At 36.3% G+C, this 26,164-nt stretch overlaps 1 protein-coding gene across 49 annotated transcripts in view; it reads right to left on the bottom strand.

The window, feature by feature from the left end:
- PCM1 (pericentriolar material 1) overlaps positions 1 to 26,164 on the bottom strand; it is a 105,847-nt gene that overhangs the window by 14,395 nt on the left and 65,288 nt on the right. For 25 of the 49 annotated variants that reach the window (XM_054498445.2, XM_054498446.2, XM_063668537.1 and 22 more), the window contains 10 exons: positions 22,713 to 22,833; positions 21,001 to 21,159; positions 19,102 to 19,238; positions 7,311 to 7,457; positions 5,712 to 5,909; positions 4,784 to 4,843; positions 4,082 to 4,211; positions 3,620 to 3,780; positions 1,487 to 1,559; positions 698 to 954 (listed from right to left, as the gene is read on the bottom strand). In XM_054498445.2, the coding sequence (XP_054354420.2) occupies positions 698 to 954; positions 1,487 to 1,559; positions 3,620 to 3,780; positions 4,082 to 4,211; positions 4,784 to 4,843; positions 5,712 to 5,909; positions 7,311 to 7,457; positions 19,102 to 19,238; positions 21,001 to 21,159; positions 22,713 to 22,833 (1,443 nt within the window). The remainder of the gene's footprint in view (positions 1 to 697; positions 955 to 1,486; positions 1,560 to 3,619; positions 3,781 to 4,081; positions 4,212 to 4,783; positions 4,844 to 5,711; positions 5,910 to 7,310; positions 7,458 to 19,101; positions 19,239 to 21,000; positions 21,160 to 22,712; positions 22,834 to 26,164) is intronic. The other 24 variants (XM_054498450.2, XM_054498451.2, XM_054498457.2 and 21 more) reach the window with 1 other exon arrangement.

Genomic DNA, 26,164 nt, shown 5'->3' with positions numbered 1-26,164 from the left:
TTTTGTCAGGTACCTTCTCAGAAAGTCCCTAGTCACATATCCATATGTTAGGGGGCTACTTACGACAGGCTGGGGTTAAGCTTTGGTTCTAACATAAGCATTTATCAGAAACGACCCAAGTGAAGTTTCATTTATGTTTGCAGCTTAAGCAAGATTAATTACTTTAAAGGTTTTTGCTTTCCTCTGCTCAAGTATTTTTCAGACCTGGGCTTCACTTGAATTTTCATTTAGTACTATCATGAGTACAGATTTCCTAGTTTTTTCTTAATTTTTTATTTATCATTCACTGTATAAAGATTCTGTTGTCAAACTGTTTTTATTTCCTATCCCAAGTGTAAACCTTTAAGTTTATTGAAAATTTGCAATATATTCTAAACAGATGAGAAGAATAGGTAGTGTAAAGGATAAACGACGATTCATGTATCATTACCACTTCAGATCCGAATTTAAGATGAACTCTTTTTATCTCTTTGGTTCTCAAAATTATAAAACATAAAACAGCATGTGGGTTTTGAGATGGTCATCTTAATTCACTATTACCCTTCTGCTAAAGTTTAAGTGTGAATTAGAAAAATGTTCCAACATGTTCTAAACCTAAACACGAAATGCTTTACATGTCGAGAATGCTAATCTGAAAATGAAGAAATATGTACAGAAATGAAAAGTAAAAATATTTGGAAATGTAAATGATACATACATAGTCATTCACTAACACTGGAGATTCAGTATCAGGACTTCCAGCCAGAGAGCTTTCAGGAGTTTCCTGAGCAGATTTAACTTCTTTGACTCTAGGCACTAACGGTTCCATTTCAGGTAAACGTAACGGCAAAGGGTTAGGCTGTTGAGTTGAATCAACAGTAGCAGGTGAGTCCTTATGGGCAGCACTATTTAAAGGTTGCTCATCTTCCAAGATATTGAGGTAACAGGGTTTCACAGGAGAGTTATCTTGGTCATCTGTCATCAAAAGAAAGTCTTAACATTAGTGTAATGCAAAAAATGTTAAATTTTACTCTCTATTATACTAATGAAGACAATATGCCTGAATAAGAGCAATCAAGATATTTAAGACCAAAAAGAAAAGGCAACTACAAATTTTCCTTATCAATGGTTCCCAAATTTAGTTGATGAAAATCACCTGGGAGCATTTTAAGACTCAATTTCTAACAAATTAGGACTTTCAGGAGTAAGGCCTACAAATGAGTATTTTTTTTAAATCTCCCATATTTGTATCTAAAGATGCTCTTGACAGAATTTTTGTCTGTGCAGGTAAATATTTGTCACCTTTTCTTTATTGTTTATAGAAACAGATTCTTATGTTTTCTACAAAGGATTTATAGGGAGAAGAAAAATATACATCAGGTCCAAAGTACTTTCAAACTAAGAATTTTAGTGTTTTCTGTGTGTGTGTGTGTTTTTTTTTTTTTTTTAGCTTTTAAGCAAACAAAGGAAATTATCTTAAAATCAAAGACTTATTTAGATTTCTTACTTTTACTAGTGGCTTCTTGTTCCAATGGGACATTTTTGCTTTCTGCTGTCTTTTTAAAGTCACGTTGTAGGACCTAGAAGGGAAAATGTTTTAATAGCAGGGCCTGAAATATATGGTCACTATAAAAGAGATGATTACTAGTGTGTAGTTTTTGTTCAACCCAAGACCTTCACACAAAGAAATTTAAAAGTATCTTCTAAAACTATTTCAAGGAGGCAGCTTTGGTTGTGAATTCCAGATGGCTAAGTTAAAGGATTTCCTTGTTGCCTTAAAAACACACAAAATAATACAACTGGAATACACAGACTGCACTGTTCATTTTTTTTCAGACTCTAAAAGACACAATGCAGACAAGAAGGGAATGAAGGAAGAAGTGACGGGAGGAAGATGAACAAAGCTAAATGCCTTCAGCAGGGAGAGGGAACAAAACCTGAGATTCACCTCATAAACTGTAAGTAACAGATCTGGAAAGGAAGACATATGATGTTGAGGCAGGAGCTGAAGATGAAACGGTGGTGGTAGTGTTTAAGGAAAATGTGCCTACGTAGGTTCTCTCCTCCAACCTCAACAGAAAATGGCAGATTATATTTTAGAGAAATTAAACTAGTGAGCCCCAGACCTGGGGCCACTGGGAGTAGAGGTGGAGACACAAATGACACAGTAAAGTATCAGATTGGTGTAGAAGTAATTGTGGGTTTTGCTATTGAAAAATTACTTTTGCACCAACCTAAATAGAATACTGAAAACAGAATAATCTAGTGCATGCCTGTATAACGGTGGGACCTCAGCCCCATTCCCAATCTAGCTTCAGAATACCAGCAGCCAAGCTCCTATACTCCAGGCAGGAGGACACTGAAGGACCCTAATTTGAAGAATCTAAACCATCTCAAAGAAAAGACCAATAGATACTGACATTGAGAAGTTTCTAGGAACATGCTGGCTGTCTCCCCAAATGCCCTACCTGCAGTGAAGCCCAAAAGAACCTTAACTTGCTTTTTGATGTATCATTGTTCAATATAAACAACCAAGGTTCAGCAGACATTTGAAAACAGAAGATAATGCTTCTGTGAAATAACAGGGCACTATAAAAAAGTAACAATCAGAAAAAAAGAAAAAGTGTTCACAAGTTAAAAATATGACAGCTGAAATAAAAATAATTTCATACAAGTGTTAAAGTCAAAGCAAACCAAAAGATAAGGAAAAGAGGAGAAAATCAGAAGATCAATTCATGAGTACTAATAATATCTGATAATATTAATTACAGAAGGAGAGAAAAGAGAAAATGGTGTGGCAGTAATAAAGAGAATTTAAAAATTTACCAACTTGAAAACAATCACTGAGTATCCACTGCAGATAATGAAAAAAGACCCCAACAAGGCACATCACAGTAAAATATCAAACTCCAGAGGAAAAGATCTAGACTAGGTAGGAAAATAACATATAAAAAAGTACCCCCTCATCCATAGAGTGTATGTTCCACAACTGTGGATAGCACCAAACCCCATTTATACTGTTTTTCCCCATACATACTTATCTATGATAAAGTTTAATTTATAAATTGAGCACAGTGAGAGATTAACAATAACTAATAATAGAACAATTCTTTTGTGCTTTGGGACCATTAAATCAAATAAGGGTTGTTTGAACACTGTGATACTGCAAGTCTATCTGCTACCCCAGATGGCTATCAAGTGATTAACAAGCAGGTAGTGTATACAGTGTAGACATGCAGGACAATGGAATGATTCACAACCCAAATAGGAAGGAGCGGGCCGGTGTGAAATTTAATCACATCACTAAAATCAGTGTATAATTTAAAACGTATAAATTATTGGATGGGTGTGGTGGCTCATGTCTGTAATCCCAGAACTTTGGGGGGCTGAGGTGGGAGGATCGCTTGAGCTCAGGAGTTTGAGGCTACGAGCAGTGAGCTACAATTACACCACTGCACTCCAGCCCAGAAGACTGAGCAAGACCCTGTCTCTAAAACAATCATAAAAAATAAACTGGTATTTCAGATTTTAATAAGCGTATTAATGAGGCTTGCATTCATGAAAGCTGAAAATTTACAAGGATCTACTTTGATTAGTTAAAATAAGGCTGATGGAAGTGTGTCAATCAATACGGAAATACCTGTTCATCATGTTCATTTTCTTCGGTAGCTTCAGTGTTAGCCTGGAGGGAAGTCTGGACATCCACAGGGCCTTCTTCAAATTCTTCCATTTCTTCATCCTCATTTTCATCTTCTCCACTTCCATAATTAGTTAAAGCCTGAGTTTCAGCTTTAGACAAATCTAAGTTGATTAATACACAATTTTTAGTAAATTTCAGCACATAATCTTAACAATAGCTACCACTTATTGCATTCCCGCATGGCACAGATGTTTTATATACAATATCTGAAATCCTCAAACAGTATGTATTAAAAACTTACAGTGCAGAAAGTCCAGATAATTTAGTAAGGGTCACAGTGAAATTCAAAATCAGAGTTATTTGACACTTAATTCTACACTTGTTACACTCCACCGAACTGTTCCAATAAATGACCTACAAAAAAACTAAAGTATAAAGATAGTACAGAGCCTTTAAACTTACTAATAGACACTGGACATCCTTCACTTTCTTCATCTTCCTCTTGATCAGAAATATCAGATCTTACATTTTTGGGACCATCATACACCTCAGATGTTTGAGTCTGCTTAACTGTTTCAGTTTCATCCTTGTCCTAGACACAAAAATATTTGAGTAATTAATTCCTTAAAGTACATGTGTAAAGGTATATAGTAAGTCTATCTTATTAATAATGATCATTATCTAATAAAAAATACAAAGAACCATTTTTGATAATCTAGTTTTATTTTTAAAAGAAAAAAGTCTCAGAAAAAAGGTCATTTTGATGATACAGTCTGCTTTCAAACATTAAGGTAAAAGCTGTTAAAATGATTTTTTATTGTTTCAAAAGCATTATTTTTAGGCTTTTTTTTTTTTTTTTTGAGGCAGAGTCTTGCTCTGTTGCCCAGGCTGGAATGCAGTGGCATGATCTTGGCTCAATACCACCTCTGCCTCCCAGGTTCAAGCAATTCTCCTGCCTCAGCCTCCTGAATAGCTGGGACTACAGGCACACGCCTGGCTAATTTTTGTATTTTTAGTAGGGACGGGGTTTCACCATGTTGGCCAGGCTGGTCTGGAACTCCTGACCTCGTGATCCACCCGCCTTGGCCTCCCAAAGTGCTGCGATTACAGGCGTGAGCTACCGCGCCCGGCCATATTTTTAGGCAAAAATTAATTAGCACATACTTTGTCTTCATCATCAATTTCTCCAGCAGGTGAGCCATGATCTTCAAGAATCCTTTTAGCCTTTAAAACAAATCAATTACACAGAATTTAGCAATAGACTTAGATACATAATTTAGCAATTCTCACGTCTCAGCCTCCCGAAGTACTGGGATTATAGACCTGAGCCTGGCCTGTATTACTTTCTAATCATTTATTATAGTATCATGCTGTTTTATTTTCATCAAGCTCTTAGCAATGTCTGAAATTTATTTATATCCAGAAAATAAATATCATGAAAAGTGTGAAATGGACAGCCTGACTTCGTCTACTTTAGATTCTAAGAAAGAAGAGCCATCTTTTTCTGTTTGGGTCTTGGCTTGTTTCCTTCTCATAAAAGAGGGTCAGGAAAAGGGTACACATCTAGGGAAAAGGCTTCCTGGTATGCCTCAACTTGAGGCAGAACAGTCATCCAATCTCACATGTGATCAAAATTAATTTGACAAGGTAGAACAAACTACAGGGATGTAAAACCAAAGCCCTAACTAATAAGCATTTGTGTTGACTGGGAGTGACCTCTGGGTAATGCATATTCTCGAAGAATCTATAGGGATCAATAATAGACATGGCAGGCAGCTGGCACTGGCCCAGGACCAGATCCCAAGTCCTTCTCTCATCTTTCAACACCTGAATACAGGACAATAATGTGAACTGGTTATCTGACAATGTACATTTAACATCAATTCCTGTCTGCATTCCTGATCTTTAGCAACTGCTGTTAGTCCTCAAATTCCACAAGTGACTAGCATATGTAATGACTTATAACGTGATTAACCGGTATTACTAAAAACAACGACTTTTGCTGAGGTAAAATGTGATTTCAGTTAATAATAATGATCAAGAACTGTATTTATGTGCCAATTATCCTAAAATCAAAATGAACGTTATTTACCTCTTTGGCATAAGACTGTATCACTCCAGCTGCTTCTATTTTCCTTTTGCATCTCTGTTTAACAGTTATACTATTATTATCCAAATCTTGCATAAGCTTAAAGAAAGCCAATTCATTGAACAACACTTCAGATATCTCTACAAGAAGATCTTCTCCACAGTCTTTCAGTTTTCTGCCAGCAAATTTTGCCAGTGAATCCTATTCAAAGATAAACCAAATAATTTTTAAAGATAGTAAACTTCAATTATAGAATACTATTACTTTTAAGTACTGAAAAACTTAAAACTAATGTTTATGATTACTAAGGAAAGACAGGTTAGTGTTATTAAAGAATACTGCTATATTACTAAGTAGGAATGTTGCTAGTCCTGCTTAAAGAGTATATAGAAGGGAAGGACATATATGGTCATCTATATTTAGTCCCTATTTGATGTAACTGCTGGGCACGAATGAATTCAGACAGGGATTTCTAATACCAGAAAGTTCCCTGACAGTACAGGAGATACAATATATACTACAGTAATAAATAGTAAGTGCTATGAAAGGAAAAGACAAAATCTTCCACCTCTAAATGTACCATTAGAATACTTTTAAAGCTTCCTCCTTTACTTAAGACAACCATTCTAATTTAAATTTTTCTTCAAAAGTAAACTTTAGCTCTAGTCAAGTTGATATATAGGATCATGTAAAAGAAAATAGGATTTCAAGACCCTCTACATTTATTATGTCAAGGAGGAAGTTAAGCCCTGGCAACTTGAACGTTGGTGATTTCTCCTTCTTAGACAATACATTAACTCTCTTCCTCACTGTTCTTGTTCTGTAAATGACTAGGAAAGATCAGAGACCAGACCTCCTGCCTTCCAACCACTGATGTTTGTTACAGATTAACTGCCTCCTTTACTGTCCTGTACCTAAGTCAATCAGGGGGCAGAAAAGACTCATCTTCTACCTTTTCTGAAACAAAAACATCACCTCAACTAATCAGACTGTTGTAACTATGCATTAAAGCCTTATATAGAAAGATGCTGAAATTCTGTTAAGCTTCCCTAAACTCTGTCCACATAAATTAGCAGTCCCCAACCTTTCTGGCACCAGGACCTGGTTTCACAGAAGACAACCTATGGTTGGGGGAAGGTTTCGGAATGATTCAAGCACGTTACATTGACTGACTGTGCCCTTTATTACATTGTAACATATAGTGAAATAATTATACAACTCACCATAATGTAGAATCAATGGGAGCCCTGAGCTTATTTTCCTGCAACTAGATGGTCTCATCTGGGGGTGATGGGAGACAGTGACAGGTCAGGAATTAGATTCTCATAAGGAGCATGTAACCTAGATCCCTCACACATGCAGTTCACAGTAGGGTTCACACTCCTACGAGAATCTAATGCTGCTGCTGATCTGACAGGAGGTGGAGCTCAGGTGGTAATGAGAGCCATGGGGAGGGACTGTAAATACAGATGAAGCTTTGCTCACTCTCCTGCTGCTCACCAGCCTGGGGGTTGGGGACCCCTGATATAAATGATCCCAAACTTCTGATGTCTATTCTTTGGAATCTGTAAACTTGTAAATCATACAAGTATAAACTCTTACCTGTAATATACTTCCAAGTTGTTTATGAAAGAACTTTACAAACTCTTTGCTCTCATCATTTTGCTGGGTAAGGGTCAAAACCATGCGCCTTACTGAAGTCAGAAGCTGCGAGGAGCATACTTCATCCATGTGCTCCTGAGAAAAATCCTAGTTGGTTAGAATATAAACTTACCTATTGTTTAAAAAAAGAAAATCAATCCATATAATATAAAATGTTAATTTTTAATTTTCTTGCATAGATGCTCCTCAATTTTCAGATGTTTGTTTAGAAATATCCATTCATAAGAAAAGCCAAACTCCTACTTTATTCACACATATTGAGAGGTTTGGCAATTTTGACCCACGAAAGCAGATGATGGCCAGTAAAAGAACTGGCTGATCCAGTACTTTTCAGCACTTTCTTTCTGTACCTTTCTGTACCTTAAGAAGAACTATTCATACTAGTTTCCATTTTGCCAATCTTTCTGTTTTCAGTTCAGTTAATTTCAAATACTCTTACAAGCATACTCACCTTGTACCCAATTCCCTATTATTTTCTAACTCAGGGTTTCTCAACCTTCGCATTATTGACATCCTGTGCATTGTAGGATATTTAGCGTCATCCTGGCCTCTACCCACTAGATGCCAGTAACACCTCCTCCCTACACCACCTCGACAACTAAAAATATCTTTAGACACTTTGAAATGTCTTGAGGGTTAACATCACCCCCAACTTTCTTAACAAATCACTTCAGTCAAGTGTCTCTTCTTAAACTTCCTTAAGAAGCATGTGTGAGCTACAAAATAATATGAATCATGGTTAACTTTCTGAGGTTGAGTCCATAAATCATCGATATCAAGTAATCTCAAGGTTCTAATCCTTCTTATTCTACTAAATCCATTTAAGCAAATCCTATAACCTTTTCTCAGTTCAGTTTTCTCCCCCACCATACATATCTATAAAATGAGGGCGCCAAACTAGATGTTCAAGGTCCCATCTCAGTCTTAAGCTCATTTAAAATAACGTATGTGTCAAGACAGGTGATTTAAAAAAACAAACAAAAAAAACTGTCCCTGTCTGCAGAGAGTCAAATACTAGTGCAGGAGTCAGATATGTATATAAATAATCACTATAAGCTCCGTGCTGTCTGGTAGATAACACTTTTTTAACTGTAGGTATTCTTATTTATCACAAAATACAGTGGCTCACAGGAGACATTACTTACTGAATAAATAAATATTTTTAAAAAGCACCCACTAGGTGCTCTAAGGAGCTGTAGGAGCATACTGGAGGCAACAACAAATATTTCTGAACAAATATTTCTGAAGAAATATTTCAGCCAGGCAGAAAAGAGTGAAAGTATTTTACATCTTGGATAGACAAGACAACTTGTACAAACAGCTAATATGTGAAAAAGTAACAATAGATACAGAAAATGTTGAATAATGTGCAGTGAATGTACCTAGATGGAGAGCAGCTAGAGTGGGAAAGCACAACAGACCCAGCAGTGAAGTCGCTTGAAGACTAAGGAGTTTGGGTAGGATACGGCTTAGTAAAAATGCACTTCATGCCTATTACGACAGGTAGTCTAAGCAAAAGGTAAGAATATGAATTAAGGTTATGCTACCAGAAAGAAGAAAGTGAAGTGAAATTGATGACTCTGAGGAGGAGAATACATTTTTGACTCACTAGTGATGCCATAAAGAGAGTCAAGAAGTCTAACTCAGGTGACTGGGTGTAATGCTGCCTGGGTATAATTAACAAAGAAGTTCTACAGTCCTACAAAAAAAGTCAAGATCTGAAGTGAAATGAGACATCATAAATAATTAAAATCAGATTATTAGTTCTACTCTGTTTACTGTCCTCAGACACTTTTTGAAATGCTAAATTAGTATTTATTATTTCATTTCCTCATGAAATGAAATCACTTAAATCAGGGCTATACAGGTAAAGTGAGGAGGAACAATTTAGATTTTACACAAGGTGACAAGATAAGTGTTGTGATTTAGGTAACTCTAGATATGCTAGTAGTGCTTAAAAGGTCAAATGGAAAACCTATTAAATGAGTGTCACTAGCCACTTTAGCCAACTAAAATACCATTAATATTTCCTAATATCTTAGACATTTAAGAAAAATCACTTTTAAAAAATGTAATTCTTTTAAATTCAAGACTTTTTAAACATATCACAAACTCAAGATGATTTCTATTTCGCTCAAGTATTAAATATTTTATTGTATAACGGTTTCTGAGCAGATAGCATGTAACTTACGTAACTCTTCCATCAAATCAGACACAAAAAAGTAAAAACAATCAATTTCCTAACTGAAGGCTGCACTCCCTAAGCATAAAGATAAATCATTTAGGCTTTTTTTTTTTTTAACCCTTATAAAGTAACTGTACATATCAAATAAATATTACTACAAGTATACCTATTCGTTTTTAAAAGACATGTTTACAAGTATTTATTGTACTATTAATGCTAAAATAAAAGTATAAAAGCAAAAAGGTAACACTTTAGGCCTAAGATGAAAGCAAGCAGTAACTAAGAAAATTTAAACCAATTCACTTGAGGCAATGGTTTCAAACTCTGAGATAAATATCTATATAAAAAATCTATATTCTTAAAATTTATAAGTATATTCTTTTATGGAAGGTAAATATATACATATATTTATAAGTAACAGGAAATAAATTCACAGAACACTTGGTAAAACTGATGTGTTTATGCCTTATCCCTCAAATTCTTTTTATCCAGTATCTTAAGTACTTCTTGGCTGTAGGTACTATGAGATACTACTCTAGGGGGGAGATACAAATAATTATGATCCTTTGTCATAAGTCTATAATGAAGGCATGAATCCAGTATCTCAGGAACAGTGAAGAGAGGAAGGAATTCTGCCTGTAAACACATGCAATAACACTTGGGCTGGCTCCTGAAAAACAGGAGAAACTGACAGAGAAAGAGGAGAAGGTCATTCTAGGTAAAGGACATAATGTGGGCGATGTGCCTTTTTCAATAATGTCAAGTAGGACACAAGGCTTAAGAAGCCAGACCAAGCTGTAAAAGGTTTTGTGAGTGATATTGAACCTGGTCTTTATCCTATGGGCCAGTTGTTTTCACACTTATAGCGTCTAAAGAGCTCAACTACAGTTGAGGGTTGAAGAGTCCAGTCATTTATTAATTCATTAATGTTTACTGAGTGTCTACAATATGCAAGTACTATTTTTGGACAGTGACCAAAAGAGATTAACATCTCAGACATCATGGATCTTGTATTTTAGCATGGAGAGGCAGACAAATATTACATAGGTTAAAGGTGGCATGCAAGCACTAAGCAGGTAAAGGATAAGGCAGAGGTTTACTCAGCAAAAGTTAACATTTGACCAAACAGCTGAGTTCAAGAAAACAAGCCACGCAGGTAGGTATCTGAAGGAAGAGCATTCTAGGCAGAAGTATTAGCAAGTGCCAAGGCCTGAGAAGTGCTAACAACTCTAGTAGGAGAGTTGAAAGTTTAGAAGCAGCAGCAAAAGGACAGTAAGGCCATTTAGGAACTGTTGCAATTGCCCAGAACAAGGCTAAGTGTTTCTGTTTTTACATGGAATAATCTGGACACTATCAGCTGACTTTTTCCTCTCAGCTGCAAAGTCAGATACAGAGAAAGCAGTTTCTACAGGTACTTTCTCAAAGATCTCTCTTCTCTCAAAACATTCCTAAAAAAAGCAATTACTTCTGCTGAGGGAAGAAATATATTGGAAGCAATTCTCTGTGGTACATGTCTTACAAAGAAAAGTATGAGTACATTATAAGAAACTAGCCCAGTGACAACGTATTTTGTAGTTTACCATATCTGGATGAAAAGAAAACGATTACTTTCCACTTCTAATTGTTGAAATTTCCATTTTAAATTAGAATGTAATGAGTGCCATCTCAGAAAGAAGTCCTGTCTTCCTATTCCATTTGTTGTACATGTCTCCATCTGCCCTGATCAATGTTATTAAATAAAATTAATAGTACTGCTTACCAGTCTGATACTATCAATGTTGATGGGAATATAAACTGGTTAGTTTCTCTGAAGAAAAATTAGCTTGTCTCAAAAGCTTTAAAAATGTTTATGACCTTTGAACTAAAAATTTTATGTCTAAAAATTGTTTCTAGAGAAACAGATTATCTTCAATCACTGAAGAAGTGTTTGTAATAGTGGAAAAGAAACCAGAATAAACACAAATATTTAACAACAGGCACTGAAAAAATAATTAATAGAAAATTGTATTTTATGACTACTTGACCTCATAGCAGCCATCAACATAACTAACTCCTTGCAGTCCTTCTTGGTCAACTCTGGCTCTGCTTTTGTACAACTTACAAATGCTGAATCACCTGGTCCCACATCCCAGTTGAAGGCCCCTTTCTATTCTCAAATCAAATGCCCTGGCTTCAGGCAGCAGCTATATGCTATAATCTACCTTATGTCTATCTCCAGCTGTGCCTGGAATTAGCTGAGTAACCAAATGACTACTTGACCTCTCTACGATTGTCTAAAAGACAGTTCAATTTTAAAGTCCAAAATAAAACTCTTGGCTGGCACGGTGGCTCGAGCCTACAATCCCAGCACTTTGGGAGGCCCAGGTGGGTGCATCACTTGAGGCCAGTGTGGTCAACATAGGGAAACACCATCTCTACTAAAAATACAAAAAACAAGCCGGGCATGGTGACAGGCACCTGTAGTCCCAGATACTTGGGAGGCTGAGGTGGGAGAATCGCTTGAACCCAGAAGGCAGAGGTTGCAGTGAGCCGAGATCGCGCCACTGCATTCCCGCCAGGGTGATAAGAGTGAGCCTCTGTCTCAAAAAAAAAAAAAAACCCCAAAAAACAGAGCTCTTCATCTCCTTCTCCCAAGCCTTCTTCATTTCAGTAAATCGTATTTCCTCCCAGCCAGTTTTCTCTTTCCCTCGACACTCTAACCATTAGTAGGACCTACTGATTTCCTAACTATATCCCAATTATGTATTTCTTTATCACCACCCTTATCTAAGCCGCTATCATTTCTCTTCTGGTCTCACTGCACTCCTGATCCCCTTATAATCAATTTTCTAAAAACAAGCCAGACTTTGTTTCTCTGCTTAAAACCTTCTAGGAGTTTCCCTTCAAACTCTGAGCAAAGTCCAAACTTCTAATCATGGCCTGTAATATTTTATACAATTAGCCCTTGCCTCCCTTTCAACTTAGTCTCATACAAATATCCTCCAACCATATAGGCTTTCCCTCTAGTTCCTTCAACATGCAAAGCTAATTCCTACCTTAAGGCCAGTGCACTGTCTGGAATGATCCTGGTTTACACTGGCTCCTTAGTCACGTATCTACTTAAATGTTCCCTCATTAGAAGCTTTCCCTGATCATCCAATATAAAACAGACACCACCATATGGCCAAATTTTAATTCTGTGCATGGCCTGTATCATTAACTGATAAACAGTTACTTATATGTCTTTTATTTACTTATGTTATTTCAGAGTGTATTCCCACTCTAGCATGCAAGCTCCATGAGAGCAAAGGCCTTGTTCACTGCTAGGTCTGCCAAACCTGGCATTAAGTAGGCATTTTATAAATATTTTGGAATGAATGTTGTGGATCCATTACAAAAAAAGGCAGGGGTGGAGCAAGATGGCAGAACAGAAGCCTCCACCAATCATCTTCCCCTTCTGGAACACCAAATTTTAACAACTACACACAAAAAAAGCACCATTATAAGAATAAAAACCAGGTGAGCAATCATGGTACCTGCTTTTAACTTTGTATTGCTGAAAGGGACACTGAAGAGGGTAGGAAAGACCTTCTTGAATTGCTGACGCCACCCCTCCCCCAACCCCAGGCAGCAGGGACTGCAGCAATGCAAGTGACTCCTTCTGCTTGAGGAGACGAGAGCAAGGAGTAAAAAGGACTTTGTGTTGCATCTTGGATACCAGCTCAGCCACAGCTACAACAGGGCACAGGCAGAGTCGTGAGGTCCCCATTCCAGGCCCCAGCTCCAAGATGACATTTTTAGACACACTCTGGCCCAGAAGGAAACCCACTGCCTTAAATGGAAGGACCCAGTCCTGGAAGGATTAATCTTGGCTTAATCTTAACCTGCTGACTAAAGAGCCCTTGAACCTTGAATAACTGACAGTGATACCCATGTAGTATGCCATGGGCCTTGGGTGAGACTCAGAGATGTTCTGGCTTCAGGTGAGATCCAATGTATACTGAGCTGTGATGGCTATGGTGAAAGATTCCTTCTCCGTGAGAAAAGGAGAGGAAAAAGGGGACTTTGTCTTGCGCCTTAAGTACCAGTGCGATCACAGTGGGGTAGAGCACCAAGCAGGCTCCTGGGATCCGCAATTCAAGAACTTGGCTCCTGGACAGCATTTCTGGACCTGCCCTGGGCCAGAGGGGAGAGCCCACTACCCTGAAGGGTGAGTCCCAGGTCTGGCAGCATTCACCATAAGCTGACTAAAAAGCCCTTGGGCTTTAAATGAATATTAGCAGAACTCATGGGCCAGTGGTCGTGGTGGTAGCCACCAGGAGAGACTCCTCTGCCTATGGAAAGCAGAGGTAAGAGTGGGAAGGACTTTGTCTTGTGGTTTAAAGGCCAGCTTAGCCACAGTAGGACAGAATACCAGGTAGTTTTCTAAGCTCAAGGACAGTATCTGTGGACCCATTAGGGACCTGGGGGAACTCACTGCCCTGAAGGGAAAGACACAAACCTGGCTGGCTTCCCCACCTGCTAATGGTAGGAGCCCTAGGGCCTTGAGTGAATTTAGGCAAATTTAGGTGGTAGCCAGGTAGTGGTTACAGAGGGTCTTGGGCAAGCCCCAGTGCTGTGCTGTGCTGGCTTTAGGTATGACCCAGCACAGTCACAGTGGTAGTCACCAAAGCGGTGCCTCCATCACCCCATCTCCATCCAGCTCCAGGCATTTCAACACAGAGATTCCATTTATTTGAGAGAAAGTAAAGGAAGAGAACAGAAGTCTCCGCCTGGTAATTCAGAGAATTCTTCTGGCTCTTATCCAAAATCACCAAAGTGGTATACCTCTATGAGTCTGCAAAAAGCACAGTGTTTTTGGGCTTGGGACCCAAGTCCCTTTGAATACCTGGAAAGCTTTCCCAAGAAGAATGGGCACAAACAAGCCCAAACTGTGAGGCCTACAAGAAATACGTAACTCTTCAATGCCCAGACACCGACAAACATCCACAAGCATGAAGACCATACAGAAAATCACCACCTCAACAAAGGGACCAAATAAGACACCAGTGGGCCAATCCTGGAGAAAGAGAGATATGTGACCTTTCAGACAGAGAATTCAAAATAGCTGTCTTGAGGAAACTCAAAGAAATTCAAGATAACACAGGAAGGGAATTCAGAAATTTTTTTTTTTTTTTCAGACAGAGCCTTGGTCTGTCACCCAGGCTAGAGTGCAGTGACACAATCTCGGCTCACTGCAACCTCCACCTCCCGGGTTCAAGTGATTCACCTGCCTCGGCCTCCCAAGCAGCTGTCATTATAGGTGCGTACCACCATGTCCAGCTATTTTTTTTTTTTTGTATGTTGTAGTAGAGGCGGGGTTTCACCGTGTTGGCCAGGCTGGTCTCAAACTCCTGACCTCAAGTGATCACCCCCCTCAGCCTCCCAAAGTGCTGGGATCACAGGTATGAGCCATAGCGCCTGGCTGAGAATTCAGAATTCTATATTCATAGATAAATTTAATAAACAGATTGAAATAATTTAAAAGAATCAAGCAGAAATTCTAGAGCTGAAAAACACAACTGACATACTAAAGAATGCATCAATCTCTTAATAGAATTGATCAAGCTAAAGAATTAGCTTGAAGACAGGCTCTTTGAAAACACACAACTTGAGGAGACAAAAGAAAAAAAAGTAAAACACAATAAAGCGCACCTACAGGATCTGGAAAATAACCTCAACAGGACAAATCTAAGTTATTGACCTTAAAGAGGGGGTAGACAGAGACAGAGGTAGAAAGCTTAATAACATTCAAGTACAAGAAGGTTACAGAAAACCAGGATAGTTTAATCCAAATAAGACTATCTCAAGGCATTTAATAATCAAACTCCGAAACATCAAGGATAAAGAAAGGACCCTAAAAGCAGCAAGAGAAAAGAAACAAATAACATACAATGGGGTTCCAATATATCTGGCAGTAGACTTGTCACTAGAATCCTTACAGGTCAGGAGAGAGTGTCATGACATGTTTCAAGTGCTGAAGGAAGAAAACTTTTACCCTAGAATAGTATATCCAGCAAAAATATCCTTCAAACATGAAGGAGAAATACCTTCCCAGACAAAAGCTGAGGGATTTCATCAACACCAGACCTGTCTGACAAGAAATACTAAATACTTTATTTCCATCTAAAAGAAGACATTAATGAGCAGTAAGCTATCGTCTGAAGGTACAAAATTCACCAGTAATAGAAAGTACACAGAATATTATAACACTGTAATTGTGGTGTGTAAACTACTCTTAAGTGGAAAGACAAAATGATAAACCAATCAAAAATAGTAACTACAACAACTTTTCAAGACATGGTACAATAAGATATAAAGAGAAACAACAAAAAGTTAAAAAGCAGGGGAACAAAGTTAACATATACATAAGTTTTCATTTTGTTTGCTTGTTTGTTTGTTTATGCAATCAGTGTTATCAGTTTAAAATACTGAGTTATAAGACAGCATTTACAATCCTCATGGTAACCTGAAATCCAAAAACATACACATAACAGATACGAAAACAGTGCATGTTAAAAAACAAGAAAAGCATGAGCAAACCAAACCCAAAATAGAAGAAATAATAAAGATCAAAGCAGAAATACATGAAAGTGAAATAAAATACAAAAGAGCAACGAAACAAAAAGTTGCTATTTTAAAAGATATATAAAATTGGCAAACCATTAACCAGACTAAGAAAAAAAGATAAAAAACCCAAATAATATCAGAGATGAAAAAGGAGACATTACAACCAATACCTCCGAATTCAACAATACATTAAAAAGATGATCCATCATGACCAAGTGGGATTTATCCCAGGGATGCAAGGATGGTTCAACATAGGTAAATCAATCAATGTAATACATCAGATCAACAGAATGAAGGACAAAACCCATAGGATCATTTTAACTGATGCTGAAAAACCATTTGATAAAATTCAACATCCTTTCGTGATAAAAGCCCTCAAAAAACTGGGTATAGAAGAAACATACCTCAACATACTAGAAGCCATATACAACAGACCCATAGCTAGCATCATACTAAATGGGGAAACACTGAAAGCCATTCCTTTATGATCTGAAACACAACAAGGATGTCCACTTTCACCACTGTTATTCAACATAGTACTGGAAGTCCTAGCTAGAGTAATCAGACAAGAGAAAGAAATAAAGGGAATCCAAATTGGAAAGGAAGAATCAAATTATCCTTGTTTGTATATGATATATATATAATCTTATACTTGGAAAAGCCTAAAGACTCCACAAGAATACTATGAGAACTGATCAACAAATTCAGTAAAGTTGCAGGATACAAAGTCAACACACAAAAATCAGTAGCATTTCTATATGCCACCAGTAATCTCATTTACAACAGACACAAGTAAAATTAAATACCTAAGAATTAACCAAATAAGTGAAAGATCTCTACAATGAAAACTATAAAACACTGATGAAAGAAATTTAAAAAGACACAAAAATGGAAAGATATTCCATGTTCATGGATTGGAAAAATCAATATTGTTAAAATGTCTGTACCCCCCAAAGCAATCTACAGATTCAATGCAATTGTGATCAAAATACCAATGACATTCTTCACAGAGAAAAAAGAATCCTAAAATTTATATGGAACCACAAAAAAAGCTCAGAATAGCCAATGCTATCTTGAGCAAAAAGAACAAAGCTGGAAGAATCACATTAACCTGCCTTCAAATTATACCACAGAGCTATAGTAACCAAAACAGCGTGGTACTGGCATACAAACAACAGAAACACAGACTGATAGAACAGAACAGAGAACCCAGAAACAAATCCACATAGCTACAATAAACTCATTTTCAACAAAGGTGCCAAGAACATACATTGGGGAAAAGACAGTCTCTTCACAATAAATGGTGCTGGGATAACTGGATATACATATGCAGAAGAATGAAACTAGACCTCTATCTCTCACCATATACAAAAGTCAAATCAAAATGGATTAAAGACATAAATCTAAGACCTCATACTATGAAACTATTACATGAAAACAGTGGGGAAACTCTGCAGGACATTGGTCTGGGCAAAAATTTCTTAGTAATACCCCACAAGCGCTGGCAACCAAAGCAAAAGTAGACAAACGGGATCACATCAAGTTAAAAAGCTTCTGCATAAGAAAAGAAACAAACAACAAAGTGAAGAGACAACCCACAGAATGAGAGAAAATATGTGCAAACCATCCATCTAACAAGGGATTAATAACCAGCATATATAAAGAGTTCAAACAACTCTATAGGAAAAAAATCTAATAATCTAATTTAAAAATGTGCAGAAGATCTGAATACACATTTCTCAAAAGATGACATACAAATGGCAAACAGGCATATAAAAGGTGCTTAACATGATCACAGAAATGAAAATCAAAACTACAACAAGAAATCATCTCACCTCTGTTAAAATGGCACTTATCCCAAAGACAGGCAATAATAAATGCTGGCAAGGATGTGGAGAAAAGGGAACTCTCATACACTGCTGGTGGGAATGTAAATTAGTACAACCCCTCTGGAGAACAGTTTGGAAGTTGCTCAAAAAACCGAAAATACAGCAAGAGCTACCATATGATCCAGCAATCCCACTGCTGGGTATATACAGAAAAGAAAGGACATCAGTGTATTAAAGGGGTATCTGCACACTCATGTTTGTTGCAGTACTGTTCACAACAACCAAGATTTGGAAGCAACCTAAGTGTCCATCAACAGATGAACAGATAAAGAAAATGTGGTACAGACACACAATGGAGTACTATTTAGCCATAAAAAATAATGAGACCTTGTCATCTGCAACAACGTGGATGGAACTGGAGGTCATTATGTTAAGTGAAGTTAGCCAGGCACAGAAAGACAAACTTCATATGTTCTCACTTACTTGTGGGAGCTAAAAATTAAAACAATTTAACTCATGGAGATAAAGTGTACAAGGAAGGTTACCAGAGGCTATGAAAGGTAGTAGGGAATAGGGAAGATGGTTAATGGATACAAAAAGTAGTTGGAACGAATGAATAAGATCTATTATTTAACAGCACAACAGGGTGACTACAGTCAATAATTTAATTATATATTTTAAAATAACTAAAAGAGTATAACTGGATTGTTTGTAACACAAAGGTTAAATGCTTGAGGGGACGGATACCCCATTTACCATGATGTGATTATTACATATTGCATGCCTATATCAAACTATTTCATGTACCCCATAAATATACACACCTACTATATACTCACAAAAACTAAAAATAAAATAAAGGTGATAAATCCTGAAAAAAATGCAGTAGAAAAATAATGATCTGGAAAGAAGTTTATGATATAGTAAATGAAAAAGGCGGAATATGCACATGTGTACAAAATATTACTGAAACGTTCACAGAATGTTGGTAGGGTGAAAAAATTATGGGTGACAGCTTTTTTTGTTGTTGTTTACCTATACCATTGAACTTTATCACAATAAGGTCTTTTGTATGAATTAAAAAACAAAACACAGAAAGTTTTGTTTATTTTTTAAAATAATTGCTTACCTTCAAAAAAGGAATGACTTCTTTCATAATTGCTTTAATTTGCCGGTCCAGCTGCTGAGTATCAATTCTAGGACATGGGATGGTAGAAACTTCACTTACAGGTTGTTGTGAACTATGATTTTCAATAACGGGAGTTTCTAATTTTTAAAAAGAAAATACATTAGCATAACAAAGCCTATTATATATACATATACGCCTTTATGTTGAAATTTGAAAAATATTAAGTTTGATGATTTTATGCTAACATAAATAATAAAAAGAAACATGTTTGTAGTTTTAGCACCCCATCAATTAAAATAAAGTAGTAATAAAACCACTATTAGATATCACATATTTAAATTTTTTGCATAGAATTATTATTACTTCTAATCAATAAAAAATATACCTTCAAAATCTAATACCTGAAACCAAAAAATTCTAGAAGATAACACTGGAAAAACCCTTACAGACACTGGCTTAGGCAAAGACTTCATGACCAAGAACCCAAAAGCAAATGCAACAAAAACAAAGATAAACAGATGGAACTTAAACTAAAAAGTTTCTGCACAGCAAAAGAAATAATCATCTGAGTAAACAGACAACCCACAGAGTGTGAGAAAGTCTTTGTAAACTATGCATCTGACAAAGGACTAATACCCAGAATCTGCAAAGAACTCAAACAAATCAGAAAAAAAAAAAAAAAAATCCCATCAAAAAGTGGGCTAAGGCCAGGTGTGATGTCTCACAGTTGTAATCCCAGCACACTGGGAGGCTGAGGTGGGCAGATCACTTGAGACCAGGAGTTCAAGACCAGCCTGGACAATATGCTGAAATCCCATCTCTACTAAAAATACAAAACTTAGCTGGGCATGGTGGCACATGCCTATAATCCCTGCTACTCGGGAGGCTGAGGCATGAGAATCACTTGAGCCTGGTAGGCAGAGGATGCAGTGAGCTGAGATTGTGCCACTGCATTGCAGCCTGGGCAACAGAGCAAGACTGTGCTCAAATTAAAAAAAAAAAAAAAAAGTAGTCGTAGTAGGCTAAGGAATATAGACAATTCTCAAAAGAAGATACACAAATGGCCAAAAAACTTTTTGGTGATGTTGAGTGAAAAAATGCTCAACATCACTAATTATCAGGAAAATGCAAATCAAAGCACAAACTACAATGTGATACCATACTACTCCTGCAAGAATAGCCGTAATTTAAAAATAAAAAAATAATAGATGTTAGTGTGGATGTGGTAAAAAGGGAACACTTTCACACTGCTGGTGGGCATGTAAACCAGTACAACCACTATGGAAAACAGTATGAAGATTCCTTAAACAACTGAAAGTAGATCTACCATTTGATCCAGCAATCTCACTACTAGGTATCTGCCCAGAAGAAAAGAAGTCATTATATGAAAAAGATACTTGCACGTGCATGTTTATAGGAGCACAATCTGTAGTTGCAAAATATGGAACCAGTCCAAATGTCCATCAATCAACGAGTAGACAAAGAAAATGTGGTATATGTATATTTGTGTAGATAGATATATTTATTTATACACCACAGCATACTACTTAGCCATAAAAAGGAACAAAGTAATGGCATTTGCAGCCATCTGGGTAGAGTTGGAGACCATTAATCTAAGTGATGTAACTCAGGAATGGAAAACCAAACATTGCATGTTCTCCCTCATAAGTGGTAGCTAAGCTATGAGTATGCAAAGGCATAAGCAGGATACAGTGGACTTTGGGGTTTCAGGGGAAAGGGTGGGAAGGGGGTGAGGGATAAAACAATACACACTGGGTACAATGTATACTTCTCAGGTGATGGGTGCACCAAAATCTCAGAAATTACCACTAAAGAACTTATTCATGTAACCAAACACCACCTATTCTCCAAAAACCTACTGAAAACAAAAATATATACCTTCTAAATCATTAACTGTAGTACTTGCACCAGCACCATCTCCAGCCTCAATAATCCTGCAGGTGCATCTCATATTTGAGTTACTTTCAGCCTCAGTCTTCATACGCTCATATTCCCTCATTCTGGCTAATGCTTGATCTAAGTGAATCACAGTGTTACCTACATTTGGAACAAAAATATTTTTTGAGTATGTAAAAGTGAACTTTTTCATATATTCCTCAAAATGCACTAATAAAATGTCCAAACAAAAGGAAGGAAAATTAGCTTTAACAAGTTCTACACACTATACTACTTGAGCACTTTATTTACATTATCACACTTATTTAATCCTTAAAATAATCCTGTATAGTAGATGACATTACTTTCATTTGCAGAAAACTTAAGTAACTTGCTCAAGGCTTCACAGACAGTTCAATGTAGGAACAAGGATTTAAACTTAGTTATCAAACTCCGAAGCCCATATTTATTTCATTACATTTTGTTGTTTCATTTAAACAATACAAGTAAATTCCAAAATGTCATGCAAATTCCGATGAAAACAATGCAACCTAAAACAAGCAAATTAGGTAAGAAAAAGGCCTATCAATGAAATTTCCCAATTCTATGTCTACTTCAGACACAGCTACTGGTGCAGGGTTGTAAGAAAAAAAAAATACCAGTAAATGAGAGAAAATACGAAGGAGTCAAAGTATTCTGGCAACTCAGAAAGGGAGGGACAACCTAAGGGGAGAGGGTTAGCAGGCCACACGGTAATTTTTCTCTGTAATGGGATGAACTCAATGTAGACCCAAATAAGCATTTACTTAGAGGTCAGCTAAGGCTCAGAGTCCTCAATAATTACAATAAGCAAAAGGAAGACTTTTGTTCTGGCGAACAGTAGAAATGTAATGATAGGGCAGGGCTAAGTCCTTTTCTTTATAGTGGAAAAATACCTTTGAAATAATCTAAGTCTTCTCTTCATCACGTGAACAAACACTAGAGTAACAGGACATTACATTATTTTATCAACTAAGCACCCTGGATGGCAGAATGACTGAATTCTCAAGTTATCTCTGATTGGCCACAGTCTAGAAACGTATAAAGTATCTATATATTTTTCTTTTCCTTAAATTTCCTTTCCAAGTCTAGGACTCGAGTTTTTTCTCCATTGCAGCTAGGCAACCCTCTAAACCTTTGTTTTACAGCTGATGGGAGAGGGGGAAAAAAAAAACCCAAACAACAAAAAAAAAACCAACCAAAACCATGTGCTATGCCTGAGAATTACTTGAGGTTTTCACTACAGGTTATTTAAGAAATCTGACTGCTTAACTCAAATTACAAAGTTAACATTTTTATTAAAAATATGATTAGATGAGGCCTGAATTGTTCCCATGAATTAACTAAATGACCTTAAACGGTGACCTTTCCTTTAAGGAAAAGGAAATTAACATTTTCTGAACTCAAGCAAGTAAGTTACATTATATTTTCACAAGAACATAGCAAGATAGGTTAAGATTCCCATTTCCTTAGTATATGCAGAGTCAAAAATGTTGGATGATTTGCCCACAGGGTTAAGAGTCAGAAGATCCTTGATTTTAGACTGATAGATAATTAAGTCCACATTCTTTCAACCACACACACTTCGCTAGGCTTGTTTCCTTATCAACGCCAGTTCAAAGACTGGACCAGATCAACTTAAAGTTGTTTCTAAGATTATAAAAAATTCTGCTTACCTAGATCATCTGTTGCAAAAGGCTCAAAATTTGATGATACAGACAGGACACTAACATTATCAGCATCATTTTGCTCACTTATTTTATGTGCTTCTCTTTCAAAGTTCTTCTCAAAAGTTTCCTAAGTTACAGTAAAACAAACAAAAATCACTAATACTTCTTTTAAGAATTTCATATTAATAATCTAACAGATAACTATTTACATAAAACTGTACACTTAAAAGATATTCGTAAGTTTCCTCAGTATTCTGTCCAAACAAGATAATATAACCAAAGTTATTAAACGCTGAATACAGAGTCACAGAGAACAGTAATATAAGTAGCCTTGCAGAATACTTATTATGTAGATAAACATACACAAAGACAGCTACTGATTAAATTCTAATTTGGCAAAGTTAACATTTTAAATTATTTCTATACTCTCAGGGACATTCTCCTATCTCCAAATGCTAACAATGTCTAGTAGCTTACTCTACCTGGTTGTCTCACATCAGAAAAAAAAAAAATCACAACATAATTTGCATTTTTTAAAAATAAACTTTATTGAACTATAATTTATATACAATGCACTCAACTTTAAATGTACAGTTTGATGAGTTTTGACAAATGTATACACTCATGTAACCAGATTCCCTAAAGATAAAGACCATTTCCACTGCCCCAGGACGTTTCTTCACAACCCTCTACAGTCATTCTCCACCACACCCTACTCCTGATTTCTATCACTGTAGATCAGTTCTGCTGGTTGTAGAACTTCATACAAATGGAACTAGCCAATATACACTCTTCATTGTCTGACTTCTTTCACTTAGTATGTTTCTGAAATGAATCCATGTTGTGTGTTTCAGAAGTTCATTATTTTTTAATGGCTGCATAGTATTCCACTGTATAGATATACCACAGTTTATCCATTTATCTCTTGATGCTTCAGTTTGAGGCTATCATGACTAAAGATGCTATGAACATTAATGTGCAAGTGTTTTTGTGATGCATATTTTCATTTCTCTTGGATGAATACCTAGAAGAGAAATTGCTGGGTCACATGCCACATTTATGTTTATAAGCAACTGCCAAACTGCTTTCCAAGTGGTTGTGCAATTTTACATTCTCATAAGGACTGTGAGAGTTCCAACTGTTCCACATTCTCACCAACACTTCTTATTGTCAATCTTTTCATTTTAGCCATTCTTGATGTGAAGTGGTATTTTCTGTGGCTTTAATTTGCATATTAGCCATTCATGTATCTTCTTTCATTAAGTGCCTGTTCAAATCTCTTGCCCAGTTTTTACTGAGTTGTCCTACAACTGAGTTGTAAGCTTTACACAGTCTATATATCAGACAGTTGTCAGATATATATACTGGGATTATTTTCCCATAACAGTATCTTTTGAAAAGCAGAAAATTCCTATTTTTGTCAAGTCTAATTTATTAATTTTTTCTTTTATAGTTAGTGCTTTCTCTGTCCTAAGAAAACTTGGCCTATGTCAAGGTCATAATTTTCTCCCATTTTCTTTTAAAAGTTTTAATAGTGTTGGCTTTTACAAGACTTTAGGTCATTTCAAATTAATTTTGTGTATAGTGTGATGGTGGTAGGGTGTCTCACTTATATTTTGATTATGACATTTTACAGTTGTGTTCTTTCCCTTAACTATTGATCTTTTTAAAGTTTCCTATCTTCAATTATGAAATCAAAGATTTGTCCCTGATTAAAGGAAATTTAGATATTAAGGAACATATTTTAGATATAGGAAAACCATTTTTTTCCTCTTTCAAGTAAGACTTGATGTGCTTCAAGTCTTTAAGACAGATGTGCTTTTACCATTTTATTATCATCAGGAGCAGGAGACACAAAGTGTGTTTTCTCCTTCCTAAACCTCAATGTCTCCACTCCATCCTCCTTGACTTACAACTCCCAGATACCCAGTTTCACTTTCATTTGTCTCTTCCCTGGGCAAGAGAGGTATCTCTTACACATCTTAATATACGTTTGTAAAACCTCCAAAAATGAAGCTCAAGAAGCATAGAAGCATCTAGAGAATGAGGCTCTAAATCTGTCCAATACAAAAAACACCACATGGCTATTTAAATAAAATTTAAAATTTAGTTCCTCAGTCACAACAGCTATACTTCAAGTACTTGCTAGCCACATGTAGCTAATGGCTACAGCATTAGACAATGCAGACATAAAACAATTCCATCACTATAGAAAGTTCTACTGGACACTGCTGCTTCAGATCTGTGAGTATCAACACTGGATATTGTGGTGCTGCTGACTAAATGGCATTAGTAAAGGGAAGATGTTGACCTTAATGCTGAATTTAAGTTTTGGAAGAAATATCAAAGAACTGATTTAGTTACTTAATTAAAAGTAATACTAAATACAATTACTATCCCAAGTCCTTACTTATCAAGTAGTACAGCACCTTTAAATTTCATTTAACTTTAAAACCTTCTTAGGTTAACTTTATCCTAAACTGTAGCTCAACTTTCAAAATGTGCTATCGATGGTGCAAACCAATGTGCTCCAATCTCTTAAAATAAATGGAAGTAATGCTGCCTGTATGAAACTTGGATAAAAGTGAAAGCACTGGAATTAAGGATATAAAATTATTGAAAAATACGTCTAGGAATGGAGACTGTTCATTCTCTCTCAAGTGATTTCAATGCCCAATAAACGTTAATATAATTTAACATCTATTTTTAATGTATTCAAGCAGATCGCATTTCATTTCCCACAAAAAGGAATACACAATTTTCAATTAGTTATAACAATCCAAAGGAGCAAACACTGACACTAATTTACATTTCACATTGCAAAGTTAATGTAGTTTTTAGACACAGGTTTATGTTATAGTACTAAAGGAGTCAGAGTCCAGTGGGAAAACATTTTAAACAGAAAAGATGAGCTGGGGAAGTATTATTTTAAACACGAGTAGAAGTCAAAGAGCAAAAATTCAGAAAAACTCAGAAATTACTGTATCTGAAGAGGCAAGACAATCCTTTGAGAAAACACTGGCTTCAGAAAAAACTTAGTATTAACACTTCAACAAAAGGCAGAAACAGTAACTTCCAACTCTCTACCTATAGCTGATATTTGCTAAATCAACTATGGAACTCTCACCCACGTATCTCTAGGTGCTAGAGCTGTCATAAAAAAGGAATGTATTTGCTATCCCACGACCACATGTAATATTTTACAATAAAATCAAGGCCTGAACCTTGAAATAGGTGATTCCGAAACACCTAGCACATTATCTCCTCAGTATACTAGCAGTTTTATCACTGTTATTCAATCAACGATGTGCTAAGTGCTATTTGGAGGACACAGCTTACTGAATTTATACCATTCTCCTTAGCACTCTTCTCCATTTCCAGGTCCTTTTTACTCTATTCAAAATTTTCTCCATCAATTAGAATACATTAAATTACAATTTTTTTCCTAGAAGACTTTC

The sequence above is a fragment of the Pongo pygmaeus genome, chromosome 7, assembly GCF_028885625.2.
Source record: "Pongo pygmaeus isolate AG05252 chromosome 7, NHGRI_mPonPyg2-v2.0_pri, whole genome shotgun sequence".
Classification (NCBI taxonomy): Eukaryota; Metazoa; Chordata; class Mammalia; order Primates; family Hominidae; genus Pongo; species Pongo pygmaeus.
The sequence above is the reverse complement of the archived record's forward strand: the minus strand, read 5'-3'. Positions and strand labels throughout refer to the sequence as shown.